Below are 27,710 nucleotides of genomic sequence, written 5' to 3' on the forward strand. Positions count from 1 at the left end.
AGCCAGAAAAACTCAGCCTGAGCTGAGATGCAATGAATGAGACTCTCAGCTTATAGATTGGGCATTGCATTCCCTTCACTAATTTTTTGCAGAAGGGCCTCTCTGAATGCCAGCAACGGGGTGAATTCAGCTTAACTTGAAGCACATTACTGGGCATTCACTGGGGCCTCAGAAGTGAACAGATGGCCCCACAGTCACCTGGGCAGTCAGTGGTGGAACCCAAACTGGCAGTTGCATCCTTAGCTCAGATTTCATGTTCTTCCCATGCCATCTGCTTCTCTAAATGCTGCTGCTGAGACTGGTCCAGTGCAGAGCCCCTGATGCAGCAGACGAGGGCTTGCACCCCGGGGGAGTGGGCAGAACACACAAGGTTGGCGGGGACATATTCCACAGCCCCAAACCCCTCTGCCCTCTTCCATTCTGACCTTACAATATGCATGGATTTTGCCTCCAACAATGTACAGCACTGGGCTTGTTTCAATGTAAAAATGTGTTTATTTTTTCACCAAACCTTCTAGAAGGAGGAAAGGGTCCTATGTTTCTGCTGTGATTCCAGATACTCCGGGAGAAACTGGTTGGAGCTGCACAGCCTTCTGAAAATCCTCCCAACCTACCATTTGGTGTTAAGTTACTCACTCCCCGCAGGGCAGCCGATTCTTCTCAGCACCAGCGAGGTCCCCTTCCCGACCGGCTGCATCACCTCAGTGCCCTCCAGCCGGCCTCGCTCTGAGGGGCAGGGCGGGCCAGTGGCGTGCAGACTCCAGGCCATGCCCAGGGGGGCAGGGGCAGCTCCTCGCTCCTCCCTTCTTGTTCTCATTTGTTTTTCTCTGTTTCTTTTGAAAAGCTCGTAGGAAAAGGGGTCCAGGGGATACTGTCTTGAATGTGTGGTTTTGTGAAAATGGCATCTCTCTTTGACTCCGGCTTATTTTTAATTAAGGAAGTTCAGAGAGCAGCTGGGCCCATGTGACTGTCACCTCCCCACCCCAGAAGAGCCCAGGCAGTCCCAGCAGCCGGACAGAGGCGAACTGGGCGACTGGGACACTGCTAGGAACACGGGCTCTCCGGGGCCCTATGGGACTCAAGGACGGCAAACAATTTCTCATTAGGAAAAGACTTCCGAGGTTTTTCCCTCCAATCCCACCCACCTTTCTCGTTCCCTCAGCTGGCGAAGGGACTCAGCTGCAAGGCCTCGCTGGCTGGGGTGTGCAAGACACAACCGACATGCGGTGCATGGGGAGCACCTGGTGAGCTCCACGCATATAGTACCTCCCCCGACTCCAGGGCTGCTGGGACCCCTGTCATTATTGCCACTGTTACTCTGTTCATTTTCAGTCAATAAGATGCGGAGCCAGGATTTGGACCCTATGGCCCAGCTTCAGAGACCTTGCCTGCTTAGGAGAGAGTCTGGCTGAGATCAGAGGAAAACCCTGAAGGTCTTTCCTAAAAAGAAATCATTGGCCCTCCCTGAGTCCACAGGCCTGGGTGGTTGGGCCCTCCAACACCTGGCCACGGGACTTGCTCTGGCAAAGGGACACTGGAAGATGTGCTCTACGCAGAGACTTGACAAGTGCCTGCACACTGGGGCTTCCCCTTCTTGCTGCCCATTGGAACCCTGAGAACCCCGTGGGAAGGCCAGACCACCCCAGCAGAGGCTGAGAGGCCACCGGGACCAGCGGTGAGCTGGCCCTGCTGGGATCCCCCAAGACCAACCCACCTGCCATCCACCAAACATGTGAGGCCTCCAAAGCCACCCAGCCTCCAAGTGGCCTGCAGCCGGCCAACGACCCGTGAGTGAGCCCAGCGGCGATCAGCACGGCTCCACCAGCCCATAGACTTGAAGCTCAGCAAAATGGTTACTGCTTTAAGCCATTGTAGTTGGTTTTTTTTAATGCAGCAAAACCTAACTGATACAGATAAGGTAATGACGTGAACCTAGGGAAGAGGCAGGACCCAGGTAGTCAGAGTCCTTAGTCCTTGTCCCTAACCATGACTGTTCCACGTCTCTGAGCCTCCCTGTCCTCAATGTAAAATGACAACAGACACAATAGATGTTCAGTGTTAGTAGGAGATGGAAGGAAATGAAACACATGAGCATGATTAGCTCCTACCAATCACCATGCCTCCATCCATCTCCCTTCTACCTGAATACCAAAAGGAGAAGGAATTTCATCCTGAGTTTGCATCATTACAAAGTCCTGCGTTAGAGGAGGGGCGGAAGATGGCGGCGTGAGTAGAGCAGCGGAAATCTCCTCCCAAAACAACAATCTATGAAAATATAACAAAGACAACCCTTCCTAGAATAAAGACCAGAGGACACAGGACAATATCCAGACCACATCCGCACCTGAGAGAACCCAGCGCCTCGCGAAGGGGGTGAGATACAAGCCCCGGCCCCGCGGGAGCCGAGCGCCCCTCCCCCCAGCTCCCGGCGGGAGAAGAGCAGGCAGAGCGGGAGGGAGACGGAGCCCAGGGCTGCCGAGCACCCAGCCCCCGCCATCCGGGCCAGAGTGCAGGGCGCTCGATACTAGGAAAACAGGGCAGCAAGAACAGTGAGCAGAGGCCTGTGGCTGGCACCGGAGAATAAAGAAAAACAAGCGGCCACTTTTTTTTTTTTTAATTAAAAAAAAATTTTTTTTTTTTTAATTTAAATTTTTTTTTTTTTTTTTGTGGTCGTTGTTTTGTTTTGGCAGGTGCTTTTTGGAAGTCTTAAAGGGGCAGGGCGGGTCACTTAATCCAGAGGTAGGGAATCCGGGATCTCTGGGCACCCTAACCCCGGGGCTGCAGGGAGCAGGGAGGCCCCTTACGGAGATAAATAGCCTCCCAGCAGCTCCTGCTCCAACGCGACTCCACCATTTTGGAGCAGCTGCCCGAGCCAGGCCACGCCCACAGCAACAGCCGAGATTAACTCCATAGCAGCCGGGCAGGAAGCAGAAGCCCTGTCTGCGCGCAGCTGCGCAGCACAAGCCACTAGAGGCCGCTGTTCTCCCAGGAGAGGAGGGCCACAAACCAACAAGAAAGGAAGTCCTTCCAGCCGTCACTCGTCCCAGCTCTGCAAACTATTCCTATCACCATGAAAAGGCAAAGCTACAGGCAGACAAAGATCACAGAGACAACACCAGAGAAGGAGACAGACCTAACCAGTCTTCCTGAAAAAGAATTCAAAATAAGAATCATAAACATGCTGACAGAGATGCAGAGAAATACGCAAGAGAAATGGGATGAAGTCCGGAGGGAGATCACAGATGCCAGAAAGGAGATCGCAGAAATGAAACAAACTCTGGAAGGGTTTATAAGCAGAATGGATAGGATGCAAGAGGCCATTGATGTAATTGAAACCAGAGAACAGGAACGCATAGAAGCTGACATACAGAGAGATAAAAGGATCTCCAGGAATGAAACAATGTTAAGAGAACTGTGTGACCAATCCAAAAGGAACAATATCCGTATTATAGGGGTTCCAGAAGAAGAAGAGAGAGGAAAAGAGATGGAAAGTATCTTAGAAGAAATAATTGCTGAAAACTTCCCCAAACTGGGGGAGGAAATAATCGAACAGACCACGGAAATACACAGAACCCCCAACAGAAAGGATCCAAGGAGGACAACACCAAGACACATAATAATTAAAATGGCAAAGATCAAGGACAAGGAAAGAGTTTTAAAGGCAGCTAGAGAGAAAAAGGTCACCTATAAAGGAAAACCCATCAGGCTAACATCAGACTTCTCCACAGAAACCATACAGGCCAGAAGAGAATGGCATGATATATTTAATACAATGAAACAGAAGGGCCTTGAACCAAGGATACTGTATCCAGCACGACTATCATTCAAATATGATGGTGGAATTAAACAATTCCAACACAAACAAAAGCTGAGGGAATTTGCTTCCCACAAACCACCTCTACAGGACATCTTACAGGGACTGCTCTAGATGGGAGCACTCCTAGAAAGAGCACAGCACAAAACACCCAATATATGAAGAATCGAGGAGGAGGAATAAGAAGGGAGAGAAGAAAAGAATCACCAGACAGTGTATATAACAGCTCAATAAGCGAGCAAAGTTAGGCAGTAAGATACTAAAGAGGCTAACCTTGAACCTTTGGTAACCACGAATTTAAAGCCTGCAATGGCAATAAGTACATATCTTTCAATAGTCACCCTAAATGTTAATGGGCTGAATGCACCAATCAAAAGACATAGAGTAATAGAATGGATAAAAAAGCAAGACCCATCTATATGCTGCTTACAAGAAACTCACCTCAAACCCAAAGACATGTACAGACTAAAAGTCAAGGGATGGAAAAACCTATTTAAAGCAAACAACAGCGAGAAGAAAGCAGGGGTTGCAGTACTAATATCAGACAAAATAGACTTCAAAACAAAGAAAGTAACAAGAGATAAAGAAGGACACTACATAATGATAAAGGGCTCAGTCAAACAAGAGGATATAACCATTCTAAATATATATGCACCCAACACAGGAGCACCAGCATATGTGAAACAAATACTAACAGAACTAAAGGGGGAAATAGACTGCAATGCATTCATTCTAGGAGACTTCAACACACCACTCACTCCAAAGGATAGATCCACCCGGCAGAAAATAAGTAAGGACACGGAAGCACTGAACAACACAGTAGAGCAGATGGACCTAATAGACATCTATAGAACTCTACATCCAAAAGCAACAGGATATACATTCTTCTCAAGTGCACATGGAACATTCTCCAGAATAGACCACATACTAGGCCACAAAAAGAGCCTCAGAAAATTCCAAAAGATTGAAATCCTACCAACCAACTTTTCAGACCACAAAGGCATAAAACTAGAAATAAACTGTTCAAAGAAAGCAAAGAGGCTCACGAACACATGGAGGCTTAACAACACGCTCCTAAATAATCAATGGATCAATGACCAAATCAAAATGGAGATCCAGCAATATATGGAAACAAATGACAACAACAACACTAAGCCCCAACTTCTGTGGGACACAGCAAAAGCAGTCTTAAGAGGAAAGTATATAGCAATCCAAGCATATTTAAAAAAGGAAGAGCAATCCCAAATGAACGGTCTAATGTCACAATTATCGAAATTGGAAAAAGAAGAACAGATGAGGCCTAAGGTCAGCAGAAGGAGGGACATAATAAAGATCAGAGAAGAAATAAATAAAATTGAGAAGAATAAAACAATAGCAAAAATCAATGAAATCAAGAGCTGGTTCTTCGAGAAAATAAACAAAATAGATAAGCCTCTAGCCAGACTTATTAAGAAGAAAAGAGAGTCAACACAAATCAACAGTATCAGAAACGAGAAAGGAAAAATCACGACGGATCCCACAGAAATACAAAGAATTATTAGAGAATACTATGAAAACCTATATGCTAACAAGCTGGGAAACCTAGGAGAAATGGACAACTTCCTAGAAAAATACAACCTTCCACGATTGACCCAGAAAGAAACAAAAAATCTAAACAGACCAATTACCAGCAATGAAATTGAAGCAGTAATCAAAAAACTACCAAAGAACAAAACCCCCGGGCCAGATGGATTTACCTCGGAATTTTATCAGACATACAGGGAAGACATAATACCCATTCTCCTTAGAGTTTTCCAAAAAATAGAGGAGGAGGGGATACTCCCAAACTCATTCTATGAAGCTAACATCACCCTAATACCAAAACCAGGCAAAGACCCCACCAAAAAAGAAAACTACAGACCAATATCCCTGATGAACGTAGACGCAAAAATACTCAACAAAATATTAGCAAACCGAATTCAAAAATATATCAAAAGGATCATACACCACGACCAAGTGGGATTCATCCCAGGGATGCAAGGATGGTACAACATTCGAAAGTCCATCAACATCATCCACCACATCAACAAAAAGAAAGACAAAAACCACATGATCATCTCCATAGATGCTGAAAAAGCATCTGACAAAGTTCAACATCCATTCATGATAAAAACTCTCAGCAAAATGGGAATAGAGGGCAAGTACCTCAACATAATAAAGGCCATCTATAATAAACCCACAGCCAACATTATATTGAACAGCGAGAAGCTGAAAGCATTTCCTCTGAGATCGGGAACTAGACAGGGGTGCCCACTCTCCCCACTGTTATTTAACATAGTACTGGAGGTCCTAGCCACGGCAATCAGACAAAACAAAAAAATACAAGGAATCCAGATTGGTAAAGAAGAAGTTAAACTGTCACTATTTGCAGATGACATGATACTGTACATAAAAAACCCTAAAGACTCCACCCCAAAACTACTAGAACTGATATCGGAATACAGCAAAGTTGCAGGACACAAAATTAACACACAGAAATCTGTGGCTTTCCTATACACTAACAATGAACCAACAGAAAGAGAAATCAGGAAAACAACTCCATTCACAATTGCATCAGAAAAAATAAAATACCTAGGAATAAACCTAACCAAAGAAGTGAAAGACTTATACTCTGAAAACTACAAGTCACTCTTAAGAGAAATTAAAGGGGACACTAACAGATGGAAACTCATCCCATGCTCGTGGCTAGGAAGAATTAATATCGTCAAAATGGCCATCCTGCCCAAAGCAATATACAGATTTGATGCAATCCCTATGAAACTACCAGCAACATTCTTCAATGAACTGGAACAAATAATTCAAAAATTCATATGGAACCACCAAAGACCCCGAATAGCCAAAGCAATCCTGAGAAAGAAGAATAAAGTAGGGGGGATCTCACTCCCCAACTTCAAGCTCTACTATAAAGCCATAGTAATCAAGACAATTTGGTACTGGCACAAGAGCAGAGCCACAGACCAATGGAACAGACTAGAGAATCCAGACATTAACCCAAACATATATGGTCAATTAATATTTGATAAAGGAGCCATGGACATACAAAATGACAGTCTCTTCAACAGATGGTGCTGGCAAAACTGGACAGCTACATGTAGGAGAATGAAACTGGACCATTGTCTAACCCCATATACAAAAGTAAACTCAAAATGGATCAAAGACCTGAATGTAAGTCATGAAACCATTAAACTCTTGGAAGAAAACATAGGCAAAAACCTCTTAGACATAAACATGAGTGACCTCTTCTTGAACATATCTCCCCGGGCAAGGAAAACAACAGCAAAAATGAATAAGTGGGACTATATTAAGCTGAAAAGCTTCTGTACAGCAAAAGACACCATCAATAGAACAAAAAGGAACCCTACAGTGTGGGAGAATATATTTGAAAATGACACATCCGATAAAGGCTTGACGTCCAGAATATATAAAGAGCTCACACGCCTCAACAAACAAAAAACAAATAACCCAATTAAAAAATGGGCAGAGGAACTGAACAGACAGTTATCCAAAAACGAAATGCAGATGGCCAACAGACACATGAAAAGATGCTCCACATCGCTAATTATCAGAGAAATGCAAATTAAAACTACAATGAAGTATCACCTCACACCAGTAAGGATGGCTGCCATCCAAAAGACAAACAACAACAAATGTTGGCGAGGCTGTGGAGAAAGGGGAATCCTCCTACACTGCTGGTGGGAATGTAAGTTAGTTCAACCATTGTGGAAAGCAGTATGGAGGTACATCAAAATGCTCAAAACAGACCTACCATTTGACCCAGGAATTGCACTCCTAGGAATTTACCCTAAGAATGCAGCAATCAAGTATGAGAAAGATCAGTGCACCCCTATGTTTATCGCAGCACTATTTACAATAGCCAAGAATTGGAAGCAACCTAAATGTCCATCGATAGATGAATGGATAAAGAAGATGTGGTACATATACACAATGGAATACTACTCAGCCATAAGAAAAGGGCAAATCCTACCATTTGCAGCAACATGGATGGAGCTGGAGGGTATTATGCTCAGTGAAACAAGCCAAGCGGAGAAAGAGAAATACCAAATGATTTCACTCATCTGTGGAGTATAAGAACAAAGGAAAAACTAAAGGAACAAAACAGCAGCAGAATCTCAGAACTCAAGAATGGACTAACAGGTACCAAAGGGAAAGGGACTGGGGAGGATGGGTGGGTAGGGAGGGATAAGGGGGGGGGAGAAGCAGGGGGATATTAAGATTAGCATGCATGGGGGGGTAGGAGAAAAGGGAGGGCTGTATAACACAGAGAAGGCAGGTAGTGATTCTACAACATTTTGCTATGCTGATGGACAGTGACTGTAAAGGGGTTTATAGGGGAGACCTGGTATAGGGGAGAGCCTAGTAAACATAATATTCATCATGCAAGTGTAGATTAGTGATACCAAAAACAAAACAAAACAAAACAAAACAAAACAAAAAAAGGGCAGTTCCTGTGTGGTAACCTCCAATGAGTTCTACACAAGGGTATAAAGGGCATATAAAAGTGTAGGCAAAGGGTCTGTTTGCATTTATACAGAAGATCAAAGCCTAATTGGGCTACCCCGAAAATGAACTAAGATACGATATGAAAGAGAACTTCCAACATCAGCACTCTCTGGAAGACTCATGCCAGAAGATGATCATCAAAAAACCCCAACAAAGATCCACACACTGCTACAGGTGTAGATGCACTCATCCCACCAGCTCCTGGACTTGCCATGGGAATGAAGGAGATATCTAAGCTGGCCTGTGCATACAGTAAAACAACAAATTTGACTGGATCTATACTGTTGGAACTCAACGAAGAATTAGGAGAAGTGCAAATTGTAGCGCTCCAAAATCTTACAACTACAGACTATTTACTGTTAAAAGAACATAAAGGATGTGAACATTCCACAGGAATGGGTTGTTTTAATTTGTCTGATTTCTCTCAGACTGTTCAAGTTCAGTTGGACAATATCCACCATATCATAGATAAGTTTTCACAAATGCCTAAGGTGCCTAACTGGTTTTCTTGGTTTCACTGCAGATGGCTGGTAATTACAGATATGCTTTGGTTATGTAACTATACTCCTATTATGTTAATGTGTGTGCGCAATTTAAGTAGTAGCTTAAAACCTATACATGCTGAAGTTACTCTACAAGAAGATATGTCAAAGAAATAATCAATCTTCCCAGGTTTTCTGCCGCCTGCTACTTCTATAGCTTTTCTTCTTCCTTCCTAATTACAACCCTTAAATAGAATTCGTGCCTCATATCAAATTTTACGAGTATCATAATTCTTCCAAGTGGTAAAGATACCTCAAGACAAATGCTGGGCATAGAAGCTACAGGGCATAAATATGCAAAGAAGTAAAAAGCTAACCATTTCAAACAATAAGGCTTCTCTCTCACTTACCAACTTTACATTTCCCTGTATGGCCCCGGAAGATGACTGGTTAGCCAGAGACGGGTAAGATTCCTCAAGGGAGGAACAACCTAAGACAGGCACAGTCGCAGGGGGGCCATCAGGTGAGAAATTGGGGATCAACAGAGGTGAGGCTTAGAACCTCACCCCCCCGTTCTGAGAGAAATCTTCTGCATATGTGGATGTTTTATTGCCCTTGTCTAGCTTGGATTAACACATAGTCTACAGGCACACACCTGATCATCTACATTTGCTCTCTTACAACACTAAACTATATTTTCTACCTCTATCTTGTATCTACCTACCACTTCAGCATTTTATTAAAAATAATAATAATAAAGAGAGAAATGTGGTATCCACATATAAATCAAGTAAAAAAATCAAATATTTGAACTGATTGTTTATAGTTCATAATGCATGAGCAAAACCGAAGGTTTCTGTGATGACTGCCCTTGCACTGTTCACCATGTAAGAACTTATTCACTATGTAAGAATTTGTTCTCCATGTAAGAACTTGTTTGTTATGCCTCAGAAGATTGGAGACTGACGAAAATTAGGCTTGGGGTGGATTAATGATTGTGCATTGAGCATTGACTCCCCTATACAGAATTTTATTGTTGTTAACAACCATTTGATCAATAAATATGAGAGATGCCCTCACAAAAAAAAAAAAAAAAAAGTATACACTTCCAATGGTAAAATAATAAGTAACCAGGATGTAATGAATATAGTCAAGATATTGTAACAGCTTGGTATGGTGATAGCTGGTACCTAGAATTGTCATGTATATAAATGTTGAATCACTATGTTGTACACCTGAAACTAATGTAATGTAATACTGTGTGTCAACTACCCTTCAATAAAAAATAAAAAAAAATAAAAAAAAAAAAAAAGGTCCTGCGTTAACTATTTCCCACCTCACGCTTTCTTGCACAAGCCAGGCACACCTGTGCAGAGCGATGAAGGGTAAGTGACGTCTCTTCTCCCCTGACCTCTTCCAGGCCCTTCCTCTCCTGCTCTCCTCTCTGGGGACACACTTGAGTTGTTCAGCTCACTCATAACGCCTGGTGCCCTCAGCTTGCACGAGATGGACAAGGAAGGCATTAGCCGTTAGTGAACTCAGACTAGGTTCTTGCAGCAGCATTAGGCTGTCAGCCGCCTAACAGCCCTTCTAAGTAGATACTGTTATCTCCATTTTACAAATGGGAAAACTGAGGCTCAGAGCCACTAAAGCACTAGTGAAAAGTCAGAAATTGGCAAGCATAGCTGAGAGGCAATCCTCAGGTTGGTGATCTTTCCACAAATGCCTAAAAGTCACACTTTACAGACTTGGGCACTTAGAAAAGAAAGCAGGGCTGGTTGGTTGGTTGGTTTTGACAATACATTTTGAGTCTCCTGCTTTCACACCGCACAGCCAGCATCTGGCCCCCCTCCCTGCTTCCCTGCCCCCCTCCTGTCCAGCCTCAGCTGTCTTCCCTGGACGACTGGTTGCCTGATTCCTCGCCTGCCCTCCCTTGATCCCCTCTGCTCCGCACAGATGCAGGAGGAATCTACTGAGACACAGCCCAGCTCATGTCACATCCCTCCCACCCCTCCCTCGCTTCCCATCACACTCAGCCCAAAGCCTTCAGGGCGCCTTGTGTGACCTGACTGGCCGCTCCTCACCTCATCTGCATCCATTCTCCCCCTGGCCCACCAGCTCCAACCACTCTGGCCCCCCATGCTTTTCTGCACAAGCCAGGCTCACCTGTGCCTCAGGGCCATTGCACTCTGCTCCACTAGGAACCCAGCTCCCCTGGGACTCACTCGGTCTCACCCTTGGATCATTCCAGTCTCTACTGTGATTCCTCTTCCGAGCAGTCTTCCCTGATCAGCCTATCTAAAACCACCCTCACCATCTCCTGCCCTACTCTATTTTCCAGCTAGGGCTTGCCACTGCCTGCCTCCTGTACCTGACTGCATATCTGCTCACCCACTAGGACGTGAGCTCCAGGGGCAGGGACGGGGGTCATGCTCACCCTGCGTCTCCCACATGTAGGGGAGCACCAGGCACATCAGGTGCTCCCTAAAAGCTTGTGAATAAATGAAAGAATAAGTGTCAGAGGACCCCCAGGAAACACAACTCTCATGAGAACTCCCTGGAAACCACAGATAACCTTGGGACAAGAGTTTTATAATGAAGACGACAAAGTGGAAGGCGTGACATGCCAGCGGTCATCCAGGACTTTGGACCCCCTTGGGCCTTTCCCTGTCTTTCCCAGGGTTCCCAGCTGGGGTGCCAGAGCGCCACGAGGGGGCATCTCGTGCGGCTGCCCCACGTCAGGCAGGCTCCCTGCATCCTGGGTCCCTGCCAACTCCATACAGTCATGTGGCACCTCCAAACATCCCTCCCATTTCCAACCCCCCTAGGCATGTCACGGCCGCCTCCCCTGCCGTGCTGAAGCCTCACCTCCATCCACGCCCATGACAAAGCGTCCCACGATGAGCATTTCAAAGGCTCCTGCCTGGAGAGAACAGGCCATCAGCAAGGCCGCCAAAATTGCAAACCCATTGTTGACCAGCAAAGTGTGCTTCCTGGAAGAAAGGGAGCCCACCGTGAGGCAGGAGCAGGGGTCAGGCCCTTTGCCGGGGTCAGCAGAGCAAGCCGCGGGCGCGGTGGCTTAAGGGGCAGGAGCAGGGCCTAGACCCCACAGGCCCTCCACTGCCACCGTGGCCGTGTGGCCTTGAGCCAAGCACTTCTCCCTCCGAGTTCACCACTGGCCTCGAGTAGGCTACCCCGAAGGCCTGTCATCCCAGACAGTCCATGAATTCCCTGTTGCAGCATTTTATCTCACTGATGCTAGGACCTTCGGTCAATGTTTCTGAAGTCAGGGTGTGTCTTATGAGTTCAGGCAGAAAAGTGGAAACCACTCAAGTAATTTTAATAGAGAGGATCGAACCGAGGGAGTGGTCAGGCAGGCATTGAGAAGGAGGCCTGAGAAGCCAAAGGGGGACCTCTGAGGAGGGGGTGCTGCCCTTGGAGCGCTGACACCTCGGGGCTTGGAAGGGGGGCCTCAGGAGCTGGCTCAGATCTTTGGGGTGGGCACTGGCCCACGAGGGCTGAGCCATGAGTCTAGTTCTGGGAATGGAGAAAGGCTGGGAACTAGAACTGACGGCCAAGTTCCCTGCAGGGACTGGCAGGGATTCAGTCTAACCGCAAGGAGCAAGCGCCTTGTGCCCCCACGGGCAATGGGCAGACGGGGTGTGCCAGTCCCAGGTCCGCATCGCAGAGCAGAGCACAGAGCTTGACGGCCAGCGCAGTGACCTACGTGTGTGGCAGGTTTGTCCTCCCTCCCTCCCCACCCCCTCCCTTCCTTTCTTTCTTCCTTCTCTGCAGGTCATGTGACAGTGTCGCTTATGCCAGATGGCATCTCCAGTTCGATGAACTACAGTGCTGAGCAGAAGGTTGAACTAAGCCCCCTGAAGGAGGTCAGCCAGGGTGTTGAGGGGTCAGTAGGTGCGCTGCCCCAGGACTTCCCTCACTGCCTGGTGAGCTTATTCCTAAGAGCTCACCACTGAAAAGCAGGACTTGTTCGGAGGCCTAGGGACCAGGGTTCCCACACCAGCTCTGCCCTTTGTACTTTATTGCCCTGTGTATTCCTTTCCTCACCGACAGAATGACCCGAATGACTCACATTTATTGACCTCTTGCTCTGCGATAGACCCTGTTCTAACTACATTCTAAGTACTTCATTTACTCCTGCAAACAACCCATGAAGCAGGTACATTGTTATCCCTATTTTACAAATTGAATTGACAAATTAGAAACTTGCAAACAAATTAGAAACTTTCCAACACATTAGAAAATGACAACGTCTCAGGTCATACAACTAGTGAGTCAAAACCTGTAGCCTCTCACAGGATATTTTTTTCCCAGAGACTCAGTGAGTTAATAGATATTAAATTGTTTTGTAAATTGCAAGAAGCTAGGGATTGAAAAGGGACTTCCTTATTACTTTTAGGAGTTAGAGCTCTTTCCATGATTTCTGACTTATCTCAAACTTTCCATTAGATTTTTTCCACTTCCTACATGTTCTCGGAGAATCCCAAAGTTAATGTCTTTTGCATTAACTAATAAGACTGCTCATTGCTACATCTTCTGTAATGGCAAATGATTGAAATAACCCAGGTGTCCTTTAACAAAGGACTATTTGAATAAATGATGGTACATCCATAGAGTAGCACATTATGCAGACATTAAACAGAGGCAGCTTTCTATATTCCAATACGAAAGCTCTTTAAGATCTTTTAAGTGCAAAAAGCAAGGTATGGAACTCTGTGTAGAATATGCAGCAAATTGTGTGGTAAAGATGTGTGTGTGTGTGTGTGTGTGTGTGTGTGTGCACAGAGATAGGCACACACCTTGAAAAAGATACACAAAAAGCTGATAACCCTGGTTGCCTCCACAGCAAATATTCTAAACAGCATGTTCTGTAACCTGTAGACAGTGGCCAAAGGACAAAACTGAAAGGAAACTTTACATTCATCTGGTCCTTTTGAAAGTTAAGCCACACGATGTATTAATTATTCAAAAAATAAATACAATCTCACTTTCAAAATGAATTTAAATGAACATCATAATGGGGAAAAAGTTATGATTTAGCAGAGGCTTAATATAAAAATTCCAATCTAGGCTAACTTTGCTTATTCTGATGCAAAAGATCTCAGACTCAGGATTCAATAAAGATGAGCCTGAAGTTACTAATTTCCATTACTGTGAAAGCTCAGAGTACCAGGAGCTCCCCCTGCACCCCACTTGGCACTGACTGGAGTTCACGGCCCTTCCTCGGCCCTCGGAGGAACTGCCTCGTCAGCCTCAAGAATAAAGCAGGGCAAAGCTTGGAAGGAGTGGTGAGGGGCTGTGGCCTGTCCCGGCGGGGCTTCTGCTCATGTGTCGGCTCAGTGAATGTTCAGTGAGTCCCGGACACTGGCTATACCACCAGGAATGTCAGTCACCCCATCCTTCTCTCATGGGCCTTACAGTCTAGTTAGGGACACAGACATCAAATAAATCATCACACAAATGTCACCTAGCAACAATTTGTGGCTTCTAGAAGCAGACGTAGAAGCTATGGCAGTGTGCAACTGGGAATGTGCCCATTGCTGCCTGCCCGTCCTCTGGCCCTTTCTCCTCCCTCTGCCCGCCCTGTTTAGAGGGAACTCTATTGCCCAGACCTCCTAGTGGGGTTGGCCGAGTGAAGTCTGATGTCTGTGTCAACGGTAGGCAAGGGAGCCAGGTGTCTCCCACACTCTCCTGAGCCCCGTGGCACCTGTAGTGAGAGGTCTCCTCCAAGGCCCAGCCTTCTCTCCATGGTCCCCTTTCCTGCCCCCTACTGTGTGGCCCTGGTGTGGCCCCCAGTGGTACAGCCTCTGCGTTCTGACCACACACTCTTTCTTGAAGCACAGCCTTCCCAGGACATCCCCGTTTTCTCCCTGCCAGCCACACCTTCCGTTTGTTGGCTGTCTGTCCTCATCCCCTGGGCCCCTTAACCTACCCGGGGCCTTCAGAGCTGAGCTCATCTCTCTCCTGTTCTCCTGTCTCTGTGCTCCCTTCCTGGGTGACTTCACACAGTCTCATTATCTTACCTGATGACAATTCCCACCTACATCTGTGACCCAGACTCTTCTCAACTCCAGGCTGACATGTGTCCAACCCCTCCTAGACACATCCACGTGCGTGCCTAGTAGTCATCTCAAACCCAGCATATTCAACATAGAACCCTTGAATTCCCACTACTAACCCCCCAACACATGCATCCTGAACCCCTCTTTCCCATTTGAGTAAATAAAGCACCTACATTCCTAGTGTGTTAGGCCAAAAATCTGGGAATAATACTTACATCTCTTATTTTCTTTATGACTCATATGCAATCCATCACTGAGTCCACACTACTTCCAAAATATATCCCAAATCAAACTGCTTCTCCGATTTCCAGTCCTGCGGTGCGGCAGTGCCCAGGGCACCCTCATCTCACACCCATACAACTGTGACAGCCAGGGGTGGCCTCTGTTTCTGCTCCTGCCCTGCTGTGCAGTCCATGGGCCACAGAGCCACAGAGTGACCTTCTCCAAGCAAACGCTGACCTACTGTCCCTTACTTAAAACCTGCTGGTGGATCCCCACTGCATGTAGAATAAATTCTTCTCCAGGGCCCGTAAGGCCGGGCCTGAGGTGGCCTGTGCCACAGTGTCTGGTCCTCTTCCTTACACTCTTGAGCCGCCCAGAGAAGCCAGGCTGCTTCTCATTCAGCCCCCCTGGTCCCCCCAGGTCATTATTTCACTTCAGTACAGTCTCGGTTCAGATCCTGCCTCGGACAGTCTCTGACATGTCTGCTCCCCACCTGCAGAGCCCGTGTCTCTACACGCCACCACCCTTTCTAATTTCTTCCCAGCCCCAGAGACATACGGGATAAGCGTGCATGTCTGTTTCTATGTTAGTTGTCCATCTTTCCCTACCAGAATGTAAGCGCCGTGTGGGCAGCGATTTTGTCCCGTCACTCGCTGCAGCCCCAGGAACTAGGCCCGTCCTGCAGACACAGGTGCCCCGTGCCCAGGAATGAAGGAACACATTCTGGGAGGCAAGTCGCGTTGCCCCAGGCCTCCTGCATGTGGCCCAGCTCTGGCCTGTCCTGGTCCCTTTAGCTTCTGGGTCTGTGGGCAGGACGAACACCATTCTCCCAAATCTACCTCAACAATGTTCCCTCCCGGACAGCCCAGCCACGTGCCCACTGACCGATCCAGGTGACTTTTGTACAAGGCTTAGGATGGCAACTAGAACTTATGTGGAACCTCAATAAATTTAAAAAGAAATAAAATAAAACTCACGGTGACAGCTGACATTCGCGGAAGGCTTACTATGTGCCAGGCACTGTTTTAACTGTTTTCTACTCTCTGGACATCTATGAGTTAGGTGATCTTGGTACCCCATTTCCACATGAGGAAACAGATCTGGCAGTTAAGTCCTGGGTTGAAGTCACATACCATTAACTGGGACATTAACAAGCCAGGAACCACAACACTGAGCTGCCCACGCTGGCGGCTGTCACGGTGACTTGGGGTCATTGATTCTTCTGACTGAGGCTCATTCACTCAACACACATTGCGTGCAGACTGGGTGCTGAGCACCATCTAGATTCTGATATTTGGCCGTGACCATGACAAAGTCCCCACTGTTATGTGCATCTCAATAAACAAGCAAAAATAGAGCATATCCAGCAGGCACGCAGTGACAAATGTTGTCAGGAAAACTAGAGGAGGAGAGGGGTGTGACTGTACGGAGTGGACAGGACGGCCTCCCTGAGGAGGTGACAGGTGAGCGCAGACTTGCGGGGCTGGACAGCAGGCAGCAGACAGTGAGGGCTGAGGGGGAGGCAGGGTGGCCCATAAAGGACCTTACACTGGGGTTTCTACCCTGAGTGAAATGGGCAGCCCCTGGACAGTCCTAAGGAGAGGAACGGCCTGGCCTGACTTACAGTTTAACAGGATCACGAAGTCTTCCATGTCGGGGTAGGTGTGCAATGGGGGGAGCAGCTGGAAAGCCTTGCAATGGGTCAGGGAAGTGCTGAAAGCAACCTGGACCAGGAGGGTAGCAGTGCCTGTAGTGAGAAGTGGGCAGGCCCTTGTGTGTTCTGAAGGCGGCTGATGGGATTTACCGAAGGACTGAACAGTGGTAGAGAGACAGACAGCAGCCAAGGATGCTGCCAAGGGCTCCGGCTGAGCTCTGGCACTGGACTCGGCCGTGTATTTTGTGCTATGCAGAGAACGTCAAAATCACATTCAGGTCTGACCCGAAACATTTGCAAATAGGGCTGCACACCCTCTAAGCAAGTTTATCACATTAATATGTTCCTTCCCCAAATAACCCCCAGCCTGCCAGTGTCCCAGTGAGGATGGAAACATTCTTTGCAAATAATTCACAAAGCTGACACACTGGGGTTCAGAAAGTGGGACTTTAATTGCTGTCTCTCCATTTCTTCCCCTGGATAAACAGGCAACAGAAACAAGGAGATGAGTGTTGTCCGCAGCAGAGCCCCGCGCCCCCAAGGAACCGCAGCCTGATTCGCTGCTTGGAATCTCCCCAGGAAACCCAGGAGACGATCAGCTTGTGCCCCAAAGGGCTGACTACGAGCGAGAGGGGTAAAGTGATGAGGAGAGTGGAGACCGTGTCCCTTGAGAAGTGGCCGAAGGGACAGGGGATATTCAGCCTGGACAGGAGAAGGCTCAGGGAAAGTGTCAGAGCCGCCTTCCCCCGGGTCACGCTTTAGCTTGACCCACAGGACCAGGATCACACAGGGGCCATATGGGGACTAGTTCAGTTTGGGTTAGAAAGTATGTCTCTGAAGGCCTAGGGAAGCGGGAACCTCCATGTGCCCTTCCCACCATTCTTTAGCCCGACTTGGCCTGTAAGCCAAGATCACACCTTGTTTCCACCATCCGTGGGTCCCTTGATCCTGACTATCAATTTTTCCTTCTCTGCCGGAACATCTCATTATCATGCTATTGTAGCTCCCACCATAAAAGAGAACCCCAGAATGCTCCTGATCTGCACCTTCCTCCATCCACCACGCAGTGTCTCTGCTGCCCTCCGTAAGGAAACTCGGAGTCTCCCACACTCACCGTCTCCAGTTCTCTCTGTCTCTCTTGAACCCACCACCTTTGTGCCTTTGGAACAGCTCTTCTCCAGGTGGCCAGACGCTCTGGTGCAAAACCCACTGATGGAGCTCTGTCCGCATTCCATGGCAGCATGCACACTGCAGGTACTGACCCCTCCTTCTCTGCTGGCTTCCCGGACCTCGGCCCCGGTGGGTGTGCTCTGCCTCGTGGGCTGGTCACCTTCCCAGGCCCCTGTGGGCAGAGGGCTCCAGGACTCAGCCCTCGAGCCTACTCCTTTGGTCTCCATACGGTCCCTGAGATCTCACCTTGTCCCCTGGCTCTAAGTGTCACCCATGTACTGATGACATCCAGATTCACCTCTGAGCTCTCTGCGTGCTGCACCCACCGACCTGCCCTCTCGACACGTCCACTAGGAGGTCTGACAGCTCGAGCGGTGTACCTAAAGCTGAGCCCTTGATATCGCTCTCCTCCTTTCCCCCAAACTCTGTCCCTCCCGAGGGCTTCCCTACCCCCAAGACAATACCATCTTTGTGATGGCTCAGGCAAAACATGCTCGCGTCATCTTGATTCCCCTGGCTCCCTCCCCACATCTAATCCATCAGCAAGGCCTGTTTTCTCTACTTTCAAAATATGTCCAAAACTCAAACAACTCTCACTATCTCCCGCTTGTCCCCTTACAAACCTGACACGCACCAAATCTCCTCACCCCGGGATCCTCCTCACCTCCTGGGATCCACTGACAATAGCAAGCATTTCAAAATGCAAGAGGACAGGTGAGTTCTTAAACACGCTGGTAACTTCCCATCTTGGGGTAAAAGTGAAAGGCCCTATGCAGCCCCACAGGGGCTCAGGAGTCAACCCCAGAGACCACTCCGGCTTCGTTTTCTACTCACCGACTCAGCCCCAGCCCCAGCCACACTGACATCCTGTCTTATCTTCAGAGAAGCCAGGCCCATCTCTCCCCCAGGGCCTTTGCACTCGCTATTCCCCTCTGCTTAGAGGACTGTTACCCCTAGGGACTTGGTTGGCTCTGTTCACCCCTGAGTGCTTGATATATATTTGTTGAGAAAATAAATGAATGAGTGAATGAAAAGCATGCAAAAGGGAAAAGGATGGCCACTTTGGAGAGTTACGGTAGAAAAAATTAAAGCATCCAGCGTCCTTCCAGCCGTGTTTCCAGCCACCTGGCAGTTCCCTCCTTGCCTAATGTGTCCAAACTCCTGTGCTGGGGGCTGGGGCGCATGTGTAGACACGGTTTTACAACAGGGAGCTCTCCTTTCGGGGAAGAGAAAAAAGTAATGAAATGCTTACAGCACAAGATGCTAAGTGATGTAACAGAGGGGGACACTAAGCCCTATGTGAGCCCCAAGGAGGTCAATACTTGGTTCTGCCGGGTGGGGGTGTGGGGAGGACGGAGTAATGATTTCTTGACTTTCAGCGGTCATTTCCCAGCTCATGCATCTGCACTACCAGGTGGGCCACATCCATAAAACAGGACACACTGACGATGCAGAAACAACTTGGACCAAACAGGCTTCACATTTTGAGTTGACTGACACTTCATTTTAGACTCTGGCTCTCTGCCTTCCTGAAGCCCTCTGGTCTTGTCTACCACATCCAGTCTTTCTCCTGATTGTCTTACATGAACCCCAGCATGGCCTCCTTCTCCCAGAGTCCTTGCCGTCTGCAATCTGTGTCAGACAAGTCTCCCAAGTCCAGCAGAGTGAGGGCAGAGATTCAGACTTCTTGGCTGGTATCTCTCTGCCCTTCCCACCCCCTTCCCATGCCCTGCTCTGTGCGTGTGGCTGCTAAAGGCTCCTGGTTGCCCTTCCCCGGAAGACTGCCCTCCCCAGCAGAGGGACCGCCTGGCAGGGCAGCCTGTGGCCAGCGCCTGGACTGTGCTGGACATTGGTGCGGCCCCTGCCTCAGATGGGATGGCTCTGGGGCGTGGCTCACACTCTGGACTCCTGCCCTGAGAGCACAGCCAGGCTGGGCTCTTTCTCCTCCGCCCTCTTCTGCTTCCCCCTCCTCCAAGGGGTCTCCTGAGCCTCCCTTAACCAAACGTGTGTGTCCCCAGCCCTGCGGCAGCCTGTGCTTCCAGAGACCTCCACTTCCTCAGACAAGCCTAGCCTGAAAAAGGATGGTCAGCAAGCAGTGGACATGCTCAATTGTGGACTGAACTGGGTGTCCCCGAATTCCTACGTTGAAGCCTGAACCCCAGCATGACTCTATTTGGAGACAGAGCCTTTAAGGAGGTGATTAAGATTAAATGGGGTCATGAGAGTGGGATCCTGATCCCATAGGACTGGTGTTCTTACAAGGAGAGGAATAATCCCCAGGAGTGCTGTTGCGCAGACCAAGTCAGGCGAGGACACAGAGAGAGGACCACCGTCTGTGAGCCAAAGAGAAAGACCTCAGGAGCAACCATCCCTGCTGGCGCCTTGACCTCGGACTTCCAGCCTCCCCAACTGTGAGGATAGATCTCTGCTGTTCAAGCCTCCCAGGCGACGGCACTCTGTCTGGGGCCCAAGCTGATACATGCTTGCCTGTGCGTTGCAGACTCCTCCAGCAGACGTCAAGAGAGTGAATGCTCTTTCCTACTACTACATATCAAGACACATTTTTAAAAAGTGAGTAGCAAATGAGGAAAGAAATAATACTGTGAGGACCTGCCATTTGACCGGCATGATGCACAGGGTGCTGGCTGCTGGCCTTGCTCGGTGGCCACCCGCTGTTCTCAGTGGCTCAGGGGGTTGTGCAAGAAACTCCCCACCCTTGCCCTTAGCATGGGGGCTGGTGGTGGTCACATCTCTACCCCACGGTGGCATCAGAAATGAGAACATGATACAATTACTTTAAAGAGCATTAGAAAGTTACTCGCCAGGAATTTTCAACCTGCGCACTATTAACATTTGGGGCCGAGAAGTTCCTCATGGTGGGGGGCTGTCCTGTGCTTTGCTGGGCAGCATCCTTGGCCTCTACTAGATGCCAGTGGCAGCCCCCAAGCTGTGACAACCAGAAATGTCTCCAGACGTTGTCAAATGTGCCCTGATGGGACAAGTCTGCTCCTGGTTGAGAAGCCCTGAGGGTAGAAAACCTCACTTGGGGAAGTGAGATTCAGGCCTGGGGCTTCTACTGGAGGTCCTGGGAGCAGTTTGTGCTGAGAACAAGCAGGAGCCGTGTCACCCTGAGCTCTGTGGCCATTTGCCCCACACGGGGAGGGACAGACTGCACGAAGCCAACGCAGAGCAAGGCAGAGCTGAGGCAGAGAAAACGGCCTTCTCACCATCTCATGTGAGCTACTGGGCTCATCCCAATCACACTGCCGTAATGTGAGCCAGTTAACTCCCTTTTGGACCTGAGCTAGTTTGATGTGGGCTCCTCTTATAGGTATTCAAAAAGCCTCCCGACCAACATGGGACATTTTGTAAATATTACCGTTCAGCCTGCATGGCTGCTCCTCGAGGTGGCCTTGCGAACCCGAGCTTTACAGATTTGGAAATTAGGTGCTCCCCAGCTGCCTAGTCCCTGCTCACAGCCCCGCGCAGGCGTGGTGACTTGCACAGGGAGCAGCTCAGGGCCCGCCTCCTGCCAGCGCCCCAGCCCAGGCAGCAGGTGGTGGGCTCTCTAGTTTGCCATGATGCCCAAGTGCCAGAGTCAGTGCTCGGCTCTCGGCAGGTGCTCAGGAGAGTCTGCTGCAGGGGGGACCCTGGTGACAGGGGTTGCTCAAGTCTCTGACCAAAGATCTGGTTTCCCAGCCTGTGTGGGTCTCCTGGTGGCTTTCTGCATATTTTTTCTCTCTGCTCTGCTCCAGAGGAAAGAACTAGAAAAAAATGATACATGCAAAGAGCCCAATTTCAGTGCAATTTAATGGGCATATCATAATCGGCTCTGCCAAGTGATGGAAGGAAGCTCCCCAGGAGGAGCTGGTGATGGTGGGGAGGAAGAACGAACGTAAGTCAGGGGCTGACTCCATGAACACTTTCATTCTGTCATCTCCTTGATCTTCACGCCACCCTGACATGGCCAGTATTTTATCTTCATCTTACCATGAACTAAGCAACACACAGGGAGTTTGAGGAACTCACACATGGCCCGTGGGCTGTGAGCATCAGAGCATCCATGCGCCAGCACGGTCACCATCCTGTCTCATGAGGGAAGGAGTCACAGAGCCGTGACAGCAGAGAATAGACAGCCCCAAATAAGGGGCAGGTTCAACCAGGATTCTCTATAGCCCAGAGTTCTCCAAGCAGGAGACTCCAGGAGTCAAAGGACCTGCAGCCCTGAGGGGATAATGGGGCGGCTCCTCTCCAGAGACCATTCCTGGGCCCTGCCCCTGCTCTGCTCACAGATCACAGATGAATTCAACATGCCCTGTGAGGATCAGCTCCATGCTGGGCTTGCCAGGGAGCAGGCCCACCTGACTCTGAAGATCCCCAGCTCCCCCCGACTTGCCCCAGTCACATTTGCGCCCTTCTGTGGGACCCTACCCAAGCCTCACACCTTGAGCCCACCCCCTCTTCCTCCTGGACAGCCCCCGAGGCAGGTGAATAGCATCAAGAAACTGCTCATTTGGCACCGTGTGACAGGAAGAGCTCAGCCCTGCGGGCAAATTGCAACTGAACGTCAGGTCAACCTCATTCTGGGCAACCTTGGGCAAGCTGCTGGGGCTCTCAGTGCCCGGGTTCATCACTTGTAGAAGAGCCACAGTAACAGAGTTGTGAGAAGTCAGTGCCAAGCGCTGCCTACTGCAGAGGGGACTGAACAGTCACCGCCTCCGTCAGGGTTTGCTCCCTTTCCACCCAGCAGAGCAAGGATGCAGGCGGAGACTTCATCCAGTCCCACCTCACTCCCAGCGTGATGAGGAAGGGTCGGCAGCTGCCCAGGGCATGACAACCATCACTCTGATCCAGTCTGTGTGGCCCAGGCCCCCTCCTTCGCTCAGGAATCCAGGATCTTTCCACTACGTTTTCTCTCTGGTTTTCCTTTGCTCTTTTGGATGCTGCGGAGGCAGGGAAGCCATGGTCCTTGCCTTAGTTTCACATGTGGGAGGGGCGCAGACTGAGAGCTGAGGGGGCGAAGTCCCACATCACACACCCTGCAGGCTGGGGAGTCAGGACCTGCTGGGCTGCGGCATCCTGACCCGGGCTCAGGTATGGCTTTACCTGAACCATCTGTTTGGGTTCAAAGCCTTCTAATGGGGCAGCCTTGGGGTATAAGTGCCACGGCCAGATAAAGGCCACTATATGTCACAGGCCATAGAGCCACCTAGGAGAGGAAGAGGACTGGGGTCAGAGTCTGGCTGGGGCCAGAGGCTTAACAACACTGTCTCAGGGACTCTGCCAGTGGTGCCCACCTGGGGGTCAGCCAGTCCCCTAATGTTGTGAAGCAACAGTGGACTTTACAATGCTGTTGCCAGCAGGCACCTAATTAAGATCTGCTCGGCATAGTGGGACGCTCCCCGTGCGGTGGCTGTCAGGCATGGGTTCCAACCTGAGCTCAGGCGCCACGTAGGCTTTCGACTCCCATTCCCCATCTAAGACCCCCACGGTGGAGAAAAGCAAACAGGAGAGTGTGTGTGAGTGCCTGGAACCCTCAGAAACAGGGCCTCGGAAAATGGCAGTGCTCCCTCCATGATGCCATCGTTATACTTCCTGGGCCTGAGTTCCCCTCGTTACTGCCCTGGAAGTGGCCTCAGGGACAAGGAAAGTGTCAGCCCTTCCCCTACCTCACTGGGGTGCCTCAGACTTGCATGAGCACAGCATGGATGCTGTCGGGATGGCTTTCCATCCCACCCCTGCAAAAATCTGCTCTGAAGCACCATCAGTTCTACTGTGCTCCTGGCTGGGGATGAGAGGCTGAGTGTAAGGGGTTGGGCGGGGGCTTCTGGAGCCCCAGGGAGTGGGGGGATTCCCTGGGGTCTGATGGATCTCCTCTCCAGTTCAGGTCAGTGCAACACGGAGCCAGGTTGTGCACTTACGATGCAGGGGTGTCAAGCAAGGAGGAGGAGGATGGCAAATAACAAGACCTCCTGTTCACTGAGCTCCATTTGCTGAGGCCATTCCGCCCCCATTCGTTTAATCCAGTCATTTTACCATTCCCTGTGGGGTGGGAACAACGGTGTCCATTCCACAGATGAGGAAGCTGAGGTTCAAATGCATTTCACAACTTGGCTACAGGCACAGAGCCAGCAAGTGGAAGACATGATCCCAGTTCAGACATGAATGTTCCAGGGCCTCTGCTTTCCCTGTAACACCTCAGTATCCCCCAGGAAGTTATAAGCAAGGGTACAGAGAAAACGTTTCAAGAATTTACTGATAAATCCATCCGATCTGAGAGAACTTTTCATGACCAAAATAAGTGAGAAATGAGGCTAGGGAGGTGAAGTGGGTGTGGCTGGAGAAGGCCTGGATGGGCAATTTCAACAGGAAGCTCTGATACTCCCTGCAGCGAATTTATACTGTAAAAGATTTGAAATAGCCTAAATGTCTATCCACAGGGGACTGGACAAGTGAAGTATCAACCAGGCGTGTAACGGAACACTGTCTAAGAGTCTGTTTTTAAGAAGCACATCTGTATGTACTTACAAGGCGCCGTGCTGACAGGCCCCGCACCCACTCCACCTGCTCCTCCAGCCCAGCTCCGAGCCCCGGGAGCCGGAGCTCCTGGGCTGCACCAACAGGGCTCTGGGGTTTCTGGCCTCCACTTGGCTTTGAGCCACGGCAGGCCCCCCGCAGCAGACGGGAGCGGGGGTGGGGAGGAGAAGCCACGGTATTTCTCCCCTGCGCCTCCCTGTTTGGACGAAGGGCCCTGACACAGTCCTGCCCCTGCACGTCCTCAGCTGCTGCTTGTCAGCCATCATTCGTGGTGTCACTTCTCCTTGGCCTCAGTGGCCCTCCTCCTCCCCCTGCCCTGCTGGCATTAAAATCTCTCCAGCTGGACTGTCTGAGTGGGGTTCTGTTTTCTCCCACAATCCTGACTATGATCCAGACATTGTGAACATTAAAGAGGGGACCCCTAAACAGAGATGGCCCCCACTGACCTCCCAAGAACCTTTCCGATCATCTTCACCATCAACGTCCCCACGAGTCCACCGATGGCGAATATGGACACCGTCACCGACCAGAGCAGAGTCAGCATATCCGGGTCTATTGGACGCCCATGCCTTCGTTCCCACGATTCATTGTAAAAGGCCTTGATGTACTGAAAACAAACAACAGACAGTGTTATTCCTTCTGCCCCACCCTGCTGCCTGCAGCCCGCTGGGGCATAACAATAAATGCTTTTATACAGCACTCTCTTCATGATAAGCATTTGCTAAGTTATGTTTAAGCTTATTTCACTGAACCCTTCTAACAAATTTGTGGATGGGTCCTTTTTTTACTTCATTTTGCAGACAGAGAAACAGGCTCAGAGAGACAAAGTGGTTCTCTTAGTAAGTGGCAAACCTGGGCGTTGAACTCATATCTGACTCCGAACTAGGGTAAGCATCATGTCTGGGCTCCTCCCACTTTGGGACACAGTGGAACCAACTGGGAAATGTGTTAAAAATGCATGTACCTACCTTGAGAAACTCTTTGCCACCTTGGGTTAGGCAAAGTTGTAAGACACAAAAAACACTAACCGTAAAAGAAAAAGAAAATGGTCCCTTGGATCTCATCAAAATGAAGTGTTCTGCTCCTCAGATAACACCATCAGAAAATGAGAAGACAAGCCACAGGCCAACAGAACATATTTGCAAAGGACTTGTATTCACAATATATAAAGAACTCTATCAAGTCAGTAAGAAGAAGACAGACAACCCAATTAAAAATGAGTAACAGACTTGAACAGATGCCGAAGAAAATGCAAATGACCAGAAAGCTAATGACATGATGCTCAACATCATTAGTCAACAGAGACATGCAAATCAAAGCCACAGTGAGATACCACTTCACATTCACCAGATGCCCATCACTGTCAGTTCCGGTTCAGTGGGTTTGGGATGAGGATGGGGTAATTCCAGTGTGTACCAAAGTGAGGCCATGGCACTAAGCTCCCCAAGAGAGTTCCGCCCTCAACTGAACCAAGGTTCAGTTACCCCCCGGTACCCAGTAAGGGCCCACAAACCTCTCCAGAGCCAGCATGTGACATTGCAGAAAAAAAGGATAGGTTCAGGTTGCATAGACCTGTTCTTGAATCCAGCACAATTTGCTAATGATTTAAACCAGCTAGACCTTGGCTTCCTTATCTGAAAAATGGGAATGTGGCATTGACATCTCAGGGCTGTTGTGAGGGTCACAGCTGGGAGCAGGGCCCAGTACTTGGGTGGCGCTCACACAATCCCCAGGTAGGCTAAAAGTTAACAAGTTTGGTAAGACCGAGTGACGATCAGCAGTGTGTACTCTCATGCCACTACGGTGGGAATTTAATTTGTACAACCATCCTGGAAAAGAGCTCACCATCACCTCCTAAGGTTGGACATGCTCCTAACTTACAACACAGAAAACCTCTTTCTAGAAAATTCCTCTAAAATCTTTTTCCCCATCTTCCTTAAGATACATTCACCCAATGTCCATGGTATCAGTGCTCACAACAGCTCCAAATGGGAAACAACCCAGATGCCCACTGACAATAGAATGGATGAGCATATTGTGGAATAATCATAATATGGAATAATACAAAACACTATAGCCACAAGTATGAATGAACCATAGCAATCTGCAAACACATATGACAAAATCTCACAAAACATAACATTTTTGATAACCAAAAATTTTGTGAACAGGACAAGCCAGAAACAAAAAGAAAATACATGATATGTCATATATAAAAATTTTAAATATGCAAGATTAAAAAGTTTTGGGGGGAATTACATGTAGATTGTAAAACTATGAAAAAAGTAAAGAAATAATTATTTCAAATGTCAGGTCAATGGCAATCTTGGGGATGGTGCAAGGAATAACTGAGGAGTGGTATGGCAGGATCTTCTCATTCTTAGCTGGGCGCTAGACTCATAATGCTTTGAAGTCGGTGTGTGTAGGTGTGTGTGCATGTGTGCATGTGCAATGCATATGTGTATATTTTGTGTACTCTATGTGTAATACATTCCACCACTTTAAAAGTTATTTTAAGTAGTGGAAAAGTGTTCCAGGCAGAGGGAAAAGCATGTGCCGTGATAGCATAGCAGAAAAAATGTGGCATGCCCACAGAATTGAAAGGAGGCCAGTGGGGTGGGATGGCGCAAGTCAAGGAAGGAGTGGGCTGCACGGAGCTGGAGGGGGAGTAAAGGGCAGGTCACCCAGCATCTTAGGGGCCATCGTAGTGAGTTTGTTTGTTACTTGGATTTTTTTTTTTTTTTTGGATGAAGGGGGAAACTATGAGAGGGTTTTGAGTAAGGGGAGGACGTGGTGTGGCTCGCATTTTCTGGAGCCCTCTCTGGCTTCGGAGTGGCAGGTGGGCTGGAGGGGAGCTTGAGAGGAGGCTGGCACCCTGTTGGGAGGCACTGCAGCAGTACCAAGGTGACAGTGGCCGGACCAAGCAGTGGAGATGGAGAGAAGGGACGGATGTGAGATACATTTTGAGAGCAGAATGGGCAGGAATGACTGGGCGACTGGCTCCAGGTTTGGGAGGGAGGGTGTTGGAGCTGGTGAAGAGGGACCGGCTGACAGCAGCAGATGAGGAAGTGGGGGCAGCCTACCTGTCCCTATCCTCTTCCATCTTCTCTCTTTTTGGCCCCATAACTACCTTGCTCACAGTGCAGAGAGAGGCCAGAATGTACCACCACCAGCTACAGCTATTACTA

The 27,710-nt window shown here is 48.9% G+C and overlaps 1 protein-coding gene across 2 annotated transcripts in view; it reads right to left on the bottom strand.

Annotated features, from left to right (window-relative positions):
* Nucleotides 1-27,710, bottom strand: part of SLC2A9 (solute carrier family 2 member 9) — a 203,934-nt gene that overhangs the window by 147,415 nt on the left and 28,809 nt on the right. For both annotated transcript variants that reach the window (XM_036921115.2, XM_036921117.2), the window contains 2 exons: nt 24,969-25,129; nt 11,725-11,849 (listed from right to left, as the gene is read on the bottom strand). In XM_036921115.2, the coding sequence (XP_036777010.2) occupies nt 11,725-11,849; nt 24,969-25,129 (286 nt within the window). The remainder of the gene's footprint in view (nt 1-11,724; nt 11,850-24,968; nt 25,130-27,710) is intronic.

The sequence above is a fragment of the Manis pentadactyla genome, chromosome 5 (genome assembly GCF_030020395.1).
Source record: "Manis pentadactyla isolate mManPen7 chromosome 5, mManPen7.hap1, whole genome shotgun sequence".
NCBI lineage: Eukaryota > Metazoa > Chordata > Mammalia > Pholidota > Manidae > Manis > Manis pentadactyla.